Genomic DNA, 13087 nt, shown 5'->3' with positions numbered 1-13087 from the left:
ACTTTATGAGCTACAAAATGTGGAGTTAAAGGTGACCAATGGACTTGAAAAAAGTGCCATGTCGTCCAACTTCTCCAATTGTTTCTGTTCATGGTCTTTCTGCTTCATATTCTGTTAGAAACCACTCGGTTCTTTTTTGTATCTGTACCCTAGATATTCTTTTCCTTTTGAAAATTTCCGTTCGAAGACTCAAGATATGTATTTCCTTTGTTGTCAAACATTTTCCATTTTCTCGCAATCTGAGCTGCATAATCTATAGTAGGAGGCCATGAAAAGTTGGCATGCAATTGACCTACAGTGTACATCAAGGTGTTTAAACAAGGATCTTCGTTAATCGTCAATATGATTTCATAGCTACTAATTCCCAATTGTCCTCTCCCCATCCCCGAAGACCTTCGCAAAAATAGAATCATAACACGCCCACATGCAACCATGTACAATAGTCGAGATAACAGTCAACCACCGCGGACTATACCCATCAGGCCTGGCATACTTCATCGTGAGATACGTGACGAACGCAAACAAAGGACCCCAGATAGAAAGGAATATAGACTTTCCAATACGCTGCCGTTTAGTGGTGACACGGTACGAGGGGATCTGCGAGAGATACGCGCGGTACGAGAAGGGGAGGTTATTCTCAACCGCGCCGGCATTGAGAGTGTCAATATAGCGCTTAGATGGTTGGCCGTAGGATGGGTCTGGGCGGATTCTGGGATTGCGCAGTAAACCGCTGTCCCCGTGTCCAGCGTAGTCATCCTGATCAGCGACCAAGGACATTAGACTGTGTGCTTTGAACGGTTGTGTGGACGGATGCTCCGGGACTTCATCGGCTGGATTGTATGACTCGGGGAACGGGTAGCAAGTCACGATTCCTTCGTTGTATCCGCGTCCTCCTGCTTCTGTTGCGATAATCCACGCGTAGTCCTTCAGTGTGATTTCGTACACGACCCCGATAAGCGGTTTATGCCAGGCGTTTCTCTCGTCATCGTAGCCCTGCCCCCAGAGCGGCTTTTTTTCCGAAACGATGTCTTCCATTTCCTCGCCAGGATCATGGCGATACCGAGTTGACGCGAAACAAGGTTCTGAGTACGGTACACCGGCGAGGTCGAAGGTGAGTCTCAGTTCAGGGACGTAAACGTTAATGAGCGAAATAGGCTTGATCCCCCGGTTACCCAGGAACGTATTCGAGGCCATGTTCGAGCCGTATGCGAGGTACAGCACGGTTTGCTCGGGTGATGGTTGGGTTCCATTTTCGAGATCGCCACGTAGTCCCAGGACCTTTTCAGAGAGTCGGTCGTCGAGTTCGAGTGATGATACGGTTGTGGAAGCTTGTCGTCTCGCAAGGGTTGTTTCCATTATTCCGAATTGCGCAGACAACTTCGCATCGCAGGCGGAATAAGTCTGTTGCCGATCGGATCCCGTATTTATTTCATCACCAAATCTCCCCCACCTGATCTCCCGTACGTAATCACTCATCTCCACAATGGACCTCTCCATAATGGGACCCTCCCTAATAGATCCTTTTATCCCCATAATGGACTCTTCTCTATCAAAACTCTTCCAACTAGTCCTTCAAAATATCTAGAAACCTCTGCATTGGAAAAACTGTAGGCTTTCCTATCGAAAACTGCAAACATTTCAGAGTCCCTAAGCATTATACCTATGTTCAAGCTTGACCCGGTAAGAATGCCCAAAAGAAAACAAGGATGGCACCGAACTAACAAAATATTCAGAGTGACGTCCCCGAAGGATGGACAACTGACCCCGAAGAAATGGACTACAAGGATGAATGGGCTGCGAATGATAGCATGGGCCAGCGACTCGCCCGTGGAAGAAAGCTAGGAGACAAAACCTATCCCATCATAAATGGATTGGAGGGAGCTCCTCCCTAAATGTGCTTTGTTTGGTGAAGGCAACTGAAACGTTCATAATAGTATTTATTAAATTAATGAAACGAGTACCGAATGCATATTTATTTGATGTGATGTTGATGTTATATATCATTTGTTATCATGTGAGAGAGTTGTTTTCAATTCCCCGGACTCCCGCCCAACCTCTCTACCTCCTCATCCGCACGATCGTTCTCTACATCAGCAAAATGACTTCCTTTTTAGAAGACAAACAGGGGCAGAGAGACTCTGATGTTGTAGAGTTAGTTTCTGTGCTAGAGGATATAACTACAGACAATACGCAACGCCAGACTGTTTCGTGAGTGATGAGATGTCCATATCCTTACTTTACTGACTTCTATTTCTCGTGATAGCTTTCCAAGTCATATATTCGATACTTTCCTACGCTGTGACGTTATCGCCGACTCTCAACATCTTAATCGCCTGGTTTCGACCCTTGATCAAAACCAAGAACGAATTCGTGAAATCCTACACAGAGACTCCCTTCGACTGTTGGCATATGTGTTGCTCATTTCTGATAATACAATAGAGCAGGAGAGGGGGCTATATCTTATACTGGTTCGATCCAATGATAGCCCACATACTTGGAGGGGCGTAAACTGACTTGTTTAGGATGGACCTACTCAAGCAGACCAGGCGCCTCTATCGTTCAGTGACCATGTGCCGTCAATCCTATATAACCTCATCACAGTGTTATTTCGTATTTTTCTCGACAAAACACGGGTCACACAGTGTCGACGAATGGTGAGCGCGGACCCAACCTTTCGTCTGACTACGCTCATACTTCTAGGCTGGGAGATTAATAGTCGGACTCTTGAATGAGTCCAGCGAGACTGGCCCACATATACTACAGTATAAAGATTTAGCAAACTACTGGTAAGACAGAAAGGATCTTGGAAAGCATACAGATTTGCTGACATGGTATATTAGCCCTAAGATCGTCTCTATTGTTTGCCATGAGAAGGACATCGCGCTGAAGTTCTTTGCCGGTACTATAATCCGCATTCTACGTAACACAGGCACAAACGAAGACCAACTCTGGAAACCTCGCGAACCGAAATATAGAAGTATTTTCTTCGAATGCTTGCGGAAATATCCCAATGATTGGATTCGGTCTTTCCATAATTATATCAGCGAGGTGGAGCACTACGAATCAAGGAAAACAAGGGCAAGTTCGAGAGTTGAGAGATCTGAAACTATCAAACAAAGCTCTTATCACCTCCTTAGTTCCGTCGCAGTTGGTCCGCAGACATACTCGGGCCCTGCGATACTTGCGCTGTCCACTCCTGATTTCTTAACATTTTTACTGCCCGGCAGCGACTACATCGAAATCACGGTGCAATATATCTCAGAACCCATTCATCGTGTCCCAAAAAGGAAAAGGGAACGGAACGACACCCCGTGCTTGGAGTTTGAAGCGACTGATGGTGTACTACTGGATGGAATACAGCAACTCAGCGAGGGCAGTGTCTCTATTGTCTCTGAACAAGACCTGGGTGGACTTCGAAACGCGCTAGCAGACGCCAGAAGAAAAACTCAGAAGCAGAGTCGAACTACCCGGAGAATATCGTCAACCGTCGTGGCCCTAGACACAGGGGAGGAAGTGGCAACAAAGTCCAGTCAATGTCGCGACAGCTCATCTCAGGCTTCCAACCACGAGATGGACTCTTCTGTCGATAAGGACCATGATTCTCGCGGCGAATCAAGGACGGGCACATCAGATACCAAGCAAGATGAGCTGCGTGCTATTTCAGATGTAACTCGAGAGCCATCAGGGCCGGGGGAGAGATCACTAATGACAATTGAAGACGTGGAAATATTGGCAGAAGCACTTAGTGAAAGTGATGAAACTCCTCTTGTTTCTCCAAACCAAGAACACCAATACATTGACCCAGGGAAGAAGATTCCCTCCCCATGCGGTTCTGCAGGGGAATACGTCACGAGTCCCATAGCCGATGGTCACTCAACTCCAAGTCCCCAAACAGAGGCCAAACCAGCGGAGAATATCACAGAATCTGACACCGCGAATGCAGTATCGAGAAACCCACAACCAAAGCGTTCCGGTATGTCCAATAGATGTGCGACCCAGAAGAAGCCACCTCCCAGGCGCAGTCCAAGGGGCAGAGCGTTGAGCAATAGGAAGGGTCGACCAGCATTACCCAACACCCAGGAGTCTTTATTGTTCCCTCGCATGGGACGCCCCAACAAGAAGATTTATACTTCTCGTTCAAAGCGTGCAGTTGACTGGGAGGAAGACCTCAGACCAACTGAAGATGAGGAGGAGGCAGCAAGAGCAGCGCGAAACGACTCTCAACTCACATCTGTGCCGTCGCCATCCCCCGGTGATACCAGCATTTTCAGCAAAAGGCCGAACACGGCACAGAAGAAACGGAAGGCCAGAGCAGCACCATCGTCAGCGAAAGGCAAACGATCAGTAAACAAGAGGGGTGCAGGCGCTAATAGAAGGGGAAGGACGCCGCGGTTACCTTTGCAGATGAAGGAACCAAATGTCGACAACGGCGACAAAGGAATATCTAACCACGAGGCCGAGAAGACGACAAATGGCTTGAATGGAAGTAGTAAGACCGGAAATTACGCAGGTCCTCGACCGCATAATTACGAGGACAAAGAGAACACTTCTGAACTGGCAGCCGAACTCGACAATGCCTCTTTCGCTGTCAGGATAAACCAGTTTCCGTCTGGGGTCCAAGGCAGTAGGAGTCCATCAGTAGACACTCGTGTCAAGCGGAGTGCACATGCAGACGCTGCAAAGGGTGCTTTTCAGGGAAGAGAAGGAGCCGGGGAAGGTAACCTGCACATGGCTTTCAAGGAGCAGTCTTCTGCGGACCAGATGACGGTATCTCAGAGCTCCCTACAGCAGACAGAACCTAGGGCCGATCAGAACATTCGTGTCTTTCCGGCTCACGATGAGCGGGCTCTTATGCAAGGACCCGTTCCTGAGCAGGGATTTGAGTTGCCTAATAAATACGGAACCCAGCAGAGTGAATCCGATCAGCTTCAAGGAAGTGGAGATTTTCAGGCTCTGTTTATCTCACAGGAGAATGAAATTGGACGGCTTTATGTGTCGGCGAGAGACCGTACACATGATACTCCGGCCGAGACAATAACAGACGGAAACAGAGACTATCCCCAGACTGAACTAGAAGAAAGACTCTCGGTGCACAGCAGGAAGAGAGCCGCCACACAGAGTACTACGGATGAAACCCCGAATAAGAAGTCTCAACGGACCTTTGCCGCTACCTCGGACCATCAAAAGCTACACCAGTTGGAAGATGCGGTTGAGCAAGACAGGACGAGCAGACAAAGCGACATCTCGAGCGCCGCGAATGCCTCCATGGGGGAAAGGTCAACATCCCCAGTGTCGTATCCAGAGTCTAAATTGGCGCTGGAGAAAATGGAAGGGGATCTGAGCGAGCAAACTACTACCCCAGAGGGGCGAAGCCGCATAGCTTTGCCGATATCGAGTCAAAAGAAAAGCATAGTTGACGAAAATGGAAGTCCACGATTTACGTCTAGATACATTGATAACGATCAGTGTTTGCAGACGAAAAGGGTCCGACGTTTGAGGTTGGAACAATGGCGAGATTCGTTAGAAGATGCTACCAGCCGATCTGGATACCACGGGGATTCTGATGATGATTCGCTTTCTGCGTCCGACAGTGCCAGTACTCATTCATCACCGGAAAGGAATGCTGGCAGCTTCAAGGGAGGCCGGCTGAACTTCCGTCCGTCCACGATAGTTGCTGATGTCAATGAAGCGCGACCAACAAGCCGTTCCAGCAGAGAACCTTGTCTCCCCGATAATAATGCACGAGGACAGTCAGCAAAAAGGTCAGACCAGCATGTGGAAAGCATGATCACTCCATATTCAGTATCGGGACTACCAGCACATAGAGCTGAAAGGGCTGACACAGGATCGGGAGGACTTTCATCGGCCACTACTATTCGATTACCGCAAGAACCGACACAGTTGGGTATACAGGTTGAGGGTCCAGGTAAATCAAATTGGCAAGCATCTCTGGAGGCTATCCAAAAAACTACGCATGATAGGCTGCTTCATACAAGCGAGGTACGTCAGAATACACACACGAAGACTCCTGAATTTTTTTTTTTTTTTTTTTTTTTTTTTTTTTTTTTTCTAACGTCTTTGCTCCATGCAGCGCCTTACGCACCAACTTGAACAGGAAAAGGGCACAATCGGTCAAGTATTGGACTCTTACCGGCAGGGTTGCCATCAAGTAATGGATCAACTCTTCAAGGTACACAAAGATCGAATCGAGCTATATAGACAGCAGATACAGTCGGTCAGGGAACAGCACAGCGACTTGTGTCAAGATCTCATCCGGCGACTTGAAGAAAATGATAGACGCATCCAAGAACGAATTTGCAGTGGTGTATAATGGGATTTTTCATACTTTTTTTAGATATTTGTTGCATCAATATGTTATAGATGATCTAAATAATGTAATTTATAAGTTATCTTATCAATTCTGGATGTACTTAACTAGAGATCGATGTCATTATTTAGGCTTATGCTTAGCGTACGTAATGGAGAACAAGAAAACCTCAGAACTTCAGGACTTGATTTTGGTATCTCCCCAAGTTAAAGGTGCTAACATGAAGCAGTACTCTTTCACAAAGACTGTTAATTGCCCACTCTGCGGATATGTTGCTGGAGTACCTCTTGCGTCGAACTGGTTGACAAGGGTGCGGGCTTGTACGTACGGCTTTCTCACTATTCGATATTTTACAGCACTGACAAATCCGTATTCTTGCAGTATACTCGACTCCGGATGGCCACCATCGCATATCCGCCGTTGGCACGTATCTTTGCGAGCAGGGTCTGAACCACATTAAGGTCGCGAGCAACGGAAACGAGTCTGAGCTCCTGGCATTCGAGGTACCTGAGCATCCGCGGGATATGAATACAGTGGATAATCTGAAGGGAGTTTCGTTCATAACCCACGATGCCTGCTGGAATATCTTGAAGGATTATTCTTACGACACACCCATACCTCTGGACCAGCTGGCGGATGTTCTGTCAGACACCTGGGGCAGATACTTTCAGGACGTGAGTATAGAAAGAATGGACCTCGAAGACCCCACTGAGTCAATCAAAATCCGCAGTAATGAACTAAGTCTACTGGGAGGTGTGCAAGAACCTAGCTGTGCTGTGGCTCAGCAGTGGAAGGAGAGGGCGACGACAAACCGGGATGTTTTCACCACGCTCCACTCCCTCCCCCGAAATGCGTGAGCTAATAGCGGGATATCTACTTATGGAGGACTTTACCGCCTACGCTTCCCGCACTATGGGAGACCTTTTCTTTAGCGAGGGGTTCTGGCATACGAGATTCCATGTCCATAATGAGCGCGGTTTCCTCAAGATGGATCATGTAGGAAAAGGTCGAAAGAAATGGCAGCTTATTTATCTCTCCACTAATGAGAAGCACCTTTTGAAATCTTGGGTTCCGAGAAAAGAGCTCTGGGAGTGCTGTCGTTGGTCTCGAGATATGGTTATGAAGGCTACGCTACTAAACACCTTGAACGTTAGCGAAGGGGACTCGAACGGATGGGACAGTTCTGGATAGAAGTAGAAAGAAGTTGAGTCACGAACGCAGAAGTCGCGTGTTAAACAGCCTCTTGTGGAGCATGCTGCACGATTACCGTCATCGCTGAATACAATCTCCATTTCCTTCTTCTGGGAGCTCCACGAGAGATACATGATACCCGGAAGTCGAGTTATGTGCCATTTTAGGTTGTTCAAAGGCTTTGTGGTTGCTTTGGAAGACACCGGTATTCACGCCATCAAGATAATCTCCGGTGACGGTCAGGATTCATCATGGATAGGCGAGTTTAATGGAGTCTGCGTAACAAGGCCGTCCTACACAGGACGAGGTCAACGCTCTTGAATTTTGTTTTGACATAAGTGCGTCCCCGAAAGCCTTTATGACGAGTCCATCCTCACTCTAGAACAGAAATATAAACTGGTCAGCTTAGCGGTCACAACTAAGCCCTCACCAGCAAAACGAACACAACAGCTTCAATCAATTAATCGCGACATGGACAGACTGGACCATGCAAAACGCATTGTGGCTCCCGAATAAACCATCAGAAGGGCTTCAGTTCAGCGACAGTTCAGCATACGGGGCTGATCCTCTGGCTCAGGGCTACCGGCCCTTTGCATGGCACCTTTTAGGCGACGAGTACGGGAGTCGCCTTTTCTCTGACACAAATTGACATTGGTATTTCCAGGAACAGGAGGAGAAGACTTTGAACATAAACACCTCGCAATTGACGGACCGGGAGGAGAAAAGATTATTTCGGTACAAGTGGCGGCTAAGAAGCGTGTCGATTGGTCAATCACCAGGCATATCACTGGACCAGTGCCGTTATATTACAAGGTGAGGATTCTTTTGTTCTTTTGAATCTGCATCGTTGACAATAATAGATCACGACCAACTTCGGAAGATATGTATGGACAAGACGCCAGGACGAGTGCGAACCTGCAAAAGAAGGGTTTTCATTAAAAAACGTGGATATTGCACAGGGAACCACGCCCGTTAGTTTCTATGCGATCAAGGCAATCCGGTCATTTTCTGAGCACGAGCAGTGGCTAATTGTCGCGGCAAAACGAGCTTGGTATAGTCAGTCTTGGGGTCATATCCGTAGCTTTGGAAAATGGCAGCTGAAACAGTTTTCAATTCAATATATTCGCTTTCCATTCAATATCCTAATCACAAACAGACTAGTCTAGATTCTCGTACAGTGAATAGTAAATCATTCACTTTAGGGCTTGTTCTATTGATAGGCTCTGGCTCACCGAAATCACGTGCATGATGACCGATTGGTGGACTATGACTCGTCGGCCCGAAATCGCAGCTCTCCAAAAAGTTGCAAACGACTTCTCTGATACCTCTTTTAAGTCTTTTCCTTTTTTATTGATTCTTTGTCTTCTTCAAAATATTCTGAAAATCTCCAATTCCTCTGGCTATATAAACCATCCCTCTGCCACTGTTGTCTCTCTTTCCTAATCCCCCTCTACCAACACCTATCTCAACCCCGCCGCCATGTCTGTGAGTCAATGACAAAATCGCCCATTTCTCGTCTGGATACTGACTCAATTGCTCAGTTCTTCATTGAGAACACCAATGTGGGCAACCAGAGCCATCTGGAAGACTCGCGCAGTGCGTATTCTCTATAATCTGTTAATTGCAGTTCAATGACTGACAGCGCTAGTCCGCGGATACAACCCTCTGACTCCCCCCAACCTCTTGCAGCATGAGATCGCATTGACAGAGTCCTCGCACCAGACGGTCATGCAGGGCCGTGAGGAGTCCATTGCCGTCGTCCAGGGCACAGACACCGACAAGCACCGTCTCCTTGTCGTCATCGGACCCTGCTCCATCCACGACCCCGCCATGGCCCTCGAATACTGCGACAAGCTTCTGAAGCTGAAGGAGAAATACAAGGATGAGTTGTTGGTTGTGATGCGCTCGTACCTCGAGAAGCCGCGTACCACTGTCGGCTGGAAGGGCCTTATCAACGACCCGGATCTCGACAACAGCTTCAAGATCAACAAGGGTCTGCGCACGTCGCGTCAGATGTTCGTTGACTTGACCAACAAGGGCATGCCTATTGCTAGCGAGATGCTGGATACCATCTCGCCTCAGTTCTTGGCCGACTGTCTGTCCGTTGGTGCTGTTGGTGCTCGCACGACCGAGTCCCAGGTCCACCGTGAATTGGCCTCTGGTCTGTCCTTCCCCGTCGGCTTCAAGAACGGCACAGACGGCACTCTGGACGTCGCCGTCGACGCGATCGGCTCTGTCAAGAACCCCCACCACTTCCTGTCCGTCACCAAGCCCGGTGTCGCCGCCATCGTCGGCACCGTGGGTAACCCGGACTGCTTCGTGATTCTGCGCGGAGGCAAGAAGGGCACCAACTACGACGCTGCGAGCATCCAGGACGCCAAGAAGAAGCTTGAGGCCAAGGGTCTCCCCGCTCGTCTCATGGTGGACTGCAGTCACGGTAACTCGGAGAAGAACCACAAGAACCAGCCCAAGGTCGCTGCTGTTCTTGGCGAGCAGATTGCCGCCGGTGAGACTGCTATCATGGGTGTTATGATCGAGAGCAACATCCACGAGGGTACGTACCCCACGATTATCGCTAAAGACTACATGCTAACAATTCACAGGCAGCCAGAAGGTCCCCGCCGAGGGCAAGTCCGGCCTCAAGTACGGCGTCAGTATCACCGACGCTTGCATCGGCTGGGAAGACACCGAGTCTACGCTCGAGGGTCTCGCACAGGCCGTTCGCGCCCGCAGACAGAAATTGACCGGTAACTAAGCTAACGATTCTCGTGTGTTTTGTTTTCGGTGTTGTCGTTTTTTAATGAGCGGCGCGTGTTCTCTTTACTGGGGTCTACGAATAATGTCTGAATGCTTGGTTAGGAAAAGTTAATGTTCAACAAATCATTTTGGAGATTTAGTATGGAATAGATAATTGGATATTTCATGATTTGTGATTAAGTAGTTTTATAGTAGATAGACCTTATGTACTCCAGTATCTCAAAAAGGGGAAAGTCAATTGCACTATATCAAAACAGATCAATAAAGTAAATCATGGGGTATTCAAAATATAAACAAAATCATAGAACAGACACACGCCTGCCACCGTCATAACATGAGAAAACATGAACAATCTGCGCCGCGCTATATACCAAACTGTCGTAACTATCGTCAAGCTTCATTCTCAACCCATCTCCCCTCCCTCGCCCCAAGTTCAGGAATATTAAACCCAACAATACACGCCGCGTACGACGGACGCCGTCGCGAAGCCGCGCCGGCCGCCTGAGTAGCGGGCTGGGCAGTTGCATGGGGATGAGCGCGCTGGTCCATATTCAACCCCGCCAGTGTATGATGCAGCTGCGCAGAAGTCGAATGCTGACCTCTAAAGTCATTAATGAACTCCGACCGGGGTGATTTCGGGGAGAACAATCCCGATTCCTCGGATCGATTGACGAATTGTGCATTTTCAATGCTGCCGTCTGCGTCGATGGAGAGGGATTTACACGGGACATCTGCTGGTCTCTGTGCGGGAGATGTGAAAGTATCCACGTCGACAATGTTGGTTTCACCCGACGCTCCGAATGCCCATACCCTCGCTCCGCCATGCGACGACTGCAATGCCAGTTCGACGACATTGTCCATTTTTCCGATTTCCTTCCCGTATATCTTGAGTGGCCACATCATTGCCGTAGGACGGTAGCTCACACTAAGCAAGAACTCCCAATCACCATTCTGGTTAGGCACGAGACTACCCCGTCGCTTGAAGGAGCGTTCACCGTCTAGGAACCAGTCGCGCGCAAGGTCGGAGTCGCCCATTACACCTAGCGATTGGGCTTCGCGTTCTTTGCGGATGACGTTGAATACGTCTAAAGGTACGGAGTACAGGACTAGACGGTCCTTGTAGGCTGCGACGACCCGAAGACCCCAGGAGAGATCTGAGCCTGCTGCGAAGACGGTTGGTGTTGGGACAGAGTCGGGGCGTTCGTGGTCGAATGGAGGTGCGCAGACGAGGGCACGGGTTAGACTTGAAGGACCGCCAATTGGTGAGTCAGAGCCTATACAGAGGAATCCCGTGCGCGGCTCGATGAAGAGGATGTGCAGGCCGTCGTTTATAGGGATCGCGCGGTAATGGTGGCAGTGTGTTGCGCGGACGAGGCTGAGATTCTGCTTGTCGCGGGGGTCGAGTCTGGTTAGGGAGTGGATGTCTGCTGCTAAGTGGAGTTGGCAGGGTTGCTTGGTCTCGCTGTGGCATTGGCAGGCTGAGACGCCGGGGTCGGCGAGGGAGGAGACGAGGCGGAGTTCTTCGGGGGTGTCTGCGCGGTTGGGAAGGAAGTGGAGGATTTCTGATGGTTGGGTCATGGGGAAGTGCTTTCTGCAGTCTTGCTTGGATACTTCGTCGATCCAGCGTAGTTCGATGCCGGTTCCGCCGCCGAAAGCGACGCAGCGACGGCCGGGGCAGATGGACACGCTGCGGGGTGGGTCTTCGGGGGAGCACACGTCGTGGTAGTAGTGTTGCGAGTCAATCGGATCGTTTTGTACAGACTCGTTCACGGCATCTTGATTCTCGGGCGTGACAAGGTCGCAGACCATTCCGACGCGATCACGAAGCAACGCAGCAATGACGAATCTAGGTGCACTGGTGTCAATGGTAGCTGACACCACACCATCCGGACAAGGGATGCTTGCGACAAGCGCGATATCCCTATTGCTAACGTCTGCCAACGACGTTGACTCCAACGGGCCAGTCTTCTTGGCCAGCAGGCGGTAGACATGAATCATACAGCCAGACGTAACTAGCAAGTAGTTTCCGCAGGTGCTAACATTGAACTTCGATGAAGTCGTAGCATCTTTGCTGGAATAATCGGCTGCCTCAGACGGACCCTGCGCGCTCCGCGCACTCTGCGAAGGATGTTGAGGGGAGAGCTTTGAGAAATCTATAACACCTGTGGTCAAGAACCCAGGCTTCTCGACATTCAACTTGCGGCCTGACAGCAGACACTCGGTCGAGAACCGCTTGCTCATCCTCCACACCAGACTTTGCTCTTCCGCAGCTGAAGCAGGAGGACGCTGCAGCTGGAAATCCCGCTGCCATGCATCCCACCAACCAGCCTTCTTCAGCATACTCTCCAGTAGATTCTGGTCCAGACTAATCCGCATCCATTGCGAGCAAATCCGCCGGGCATTATCAAAGTCCCGGGGATTCAACATGTAGAAGATCTGCAGCAGAATCTCTGGTGGGACTATATTTCCAGCGGGTCGGGTCACGGGTTTCGCCGTATCAACGGCTCGAGACCATGACTTGCATCTCAAGCGCAGGGAAGAATGGGTCTGGGGTGCAACGAGATCGAGCAGCCGTTTGGCCACCGCTGGAGGAATCTCCGGCGTTACACGAGTGTCGATTGGGTTCAACATTTCAGACGAACCCGATGCCGAGTCACTCACGGTCGATTCGTTCCAGCTGAAGCCTTTCTCAAGCATACAGCTTAGTCCGGGGTGCGAAGGCCACAAGGACGGCATTGTGAGTGCAATCGAAGCAGAGTAAGCATATGCAGTTGATCGGTTCAACTCATTCGAATTGTGTCACTTTGATTA

At 49.5% G+C, this 13087-nt stretch overlaps 5 protein-coding genes across 5 annotated transcripts; 3 read left to right on the top strand and 2 right to left on the bottom strand.

The window, feature by feature from the left end:
- Positions 1 to 357: 357 nt before the first annotated feature.
- ASPGLDRAFT_64999 (uncharacterized protein) lies at positions 358 to 1356 on the bottom strand (the record flags this gene model as incomplete). Its single annotated transcript, XM_022548846.1, has 1 exon — positions 358 to 1356. The coding sequence occupies one exon, from the start codon at positions 1354 to 1356 to the stop codon at positions 358 to 360; it is 999 nt and encodes a 332-aa protein (XP_022403489.1).
- A 110-nt stretch (positions 1357 to 1466) lies between these two features.
- ASPGLDRAFT_44662 (uncharacterized protein) lies at positions 1467 to 2048 on the top strand. The gene is made up of 2 exons (XM_022546069.1): positions 1467 to 1680; positions 1734 to 2048. The coding sequence occupies exons 1-2, from the start codon at positions 1663 to 1665 to the stop codon at positions 1890 to 1892; spliced, it is 177 nt and encodes a 58-aa protein (XP_022403488.1). The 5' UTR covers positions 1467 to 1662; the 3' UTR covers positions 1893 to 2048.
- A 50-nt stretch (positions 2049 to 2098) lies between these two features.
- Positions 2099 to 7185, top strand: ASPGLDRAFT_33681 (uncharacterized protein; the record flags this gene model as incomplete). The annotated part of the gene is made up of 7 exons (XM_022544348.1): positions 2099 to 2208; positions 2264 to 2468; positions 2523 to 2654; positions 2701 to 2786; positions 2841 to 6000; positions 6558 to 6648; positions 6710 to 7185. 7 exons carry the CDS (start codon positions 2099 to 2101, stop codon positions 7183 to 7185), a joined length of 4260 nt encoding a protein of 1419 aa, XP_022403487.1.
- A 1813-nt stretch (positions 7186 to 8998) lies between these two features.
- ASPGLDRAFT_33680 (3-deoxy-7-phosphoheptulonate synthase) lies at positions 8999 to 10274 on the top strand (the record flags this gene model as incomplete). Its single annotated transcript, XM_022544347.1, has 4 exons — positions 8999 to 9004; positions 9061 to 9115; positions 9168 to 10073; positions 10123 to 10274. 4 exons carry the CDS (start codon positions 8999 to 9001, stop codon positions 10272 to 10274), a joined length of 1119 nt encoding a protein of 372 aa, XP_022403486.1.
- A 392-nt stretch (positions 10275 to 10666) lies between these two features.
- Positions 10667 to 13012, bottom strand: ASPGLDRAFT_64997 (uncharacterized protein; the record flags this gene model as incomplete). Its single annotated transcript, XM_022548845.1, has 2 exons — positions 10667 to 12793; positions 12938 to 13012. 2 exons carry the CDS (start codon positions 13010 to 13012, stop codon positions 10667 to 10669), a joined length of 2202 nt encoding a protein of 733 aa, XP_022403485.1.
- Between the last annotated feature and the right edge of the window lie 75 nt (positions 13013 to 13087).

This window comes from Aspergillus glaucus (assembly GCF_001890805.1).
Source record: "Aspergillus glaucus CBS 516.65 unplaced genomic scaffold ASPGLscaffold_5, whole genome shotgun sequence".
Taxonomy (NCBI): domain Eukaryota; kingdom Fungi; phylum Ascomycota; class Eurotiomycetes; order Eurotiales; family Aspergillaceae; genus Aspergillus; species Aspergillus glaucus.
Note: the sequence above shows the minus strand (reverse complement) of the source record. Positions and strands in the feature narration are given on the sequence as shown.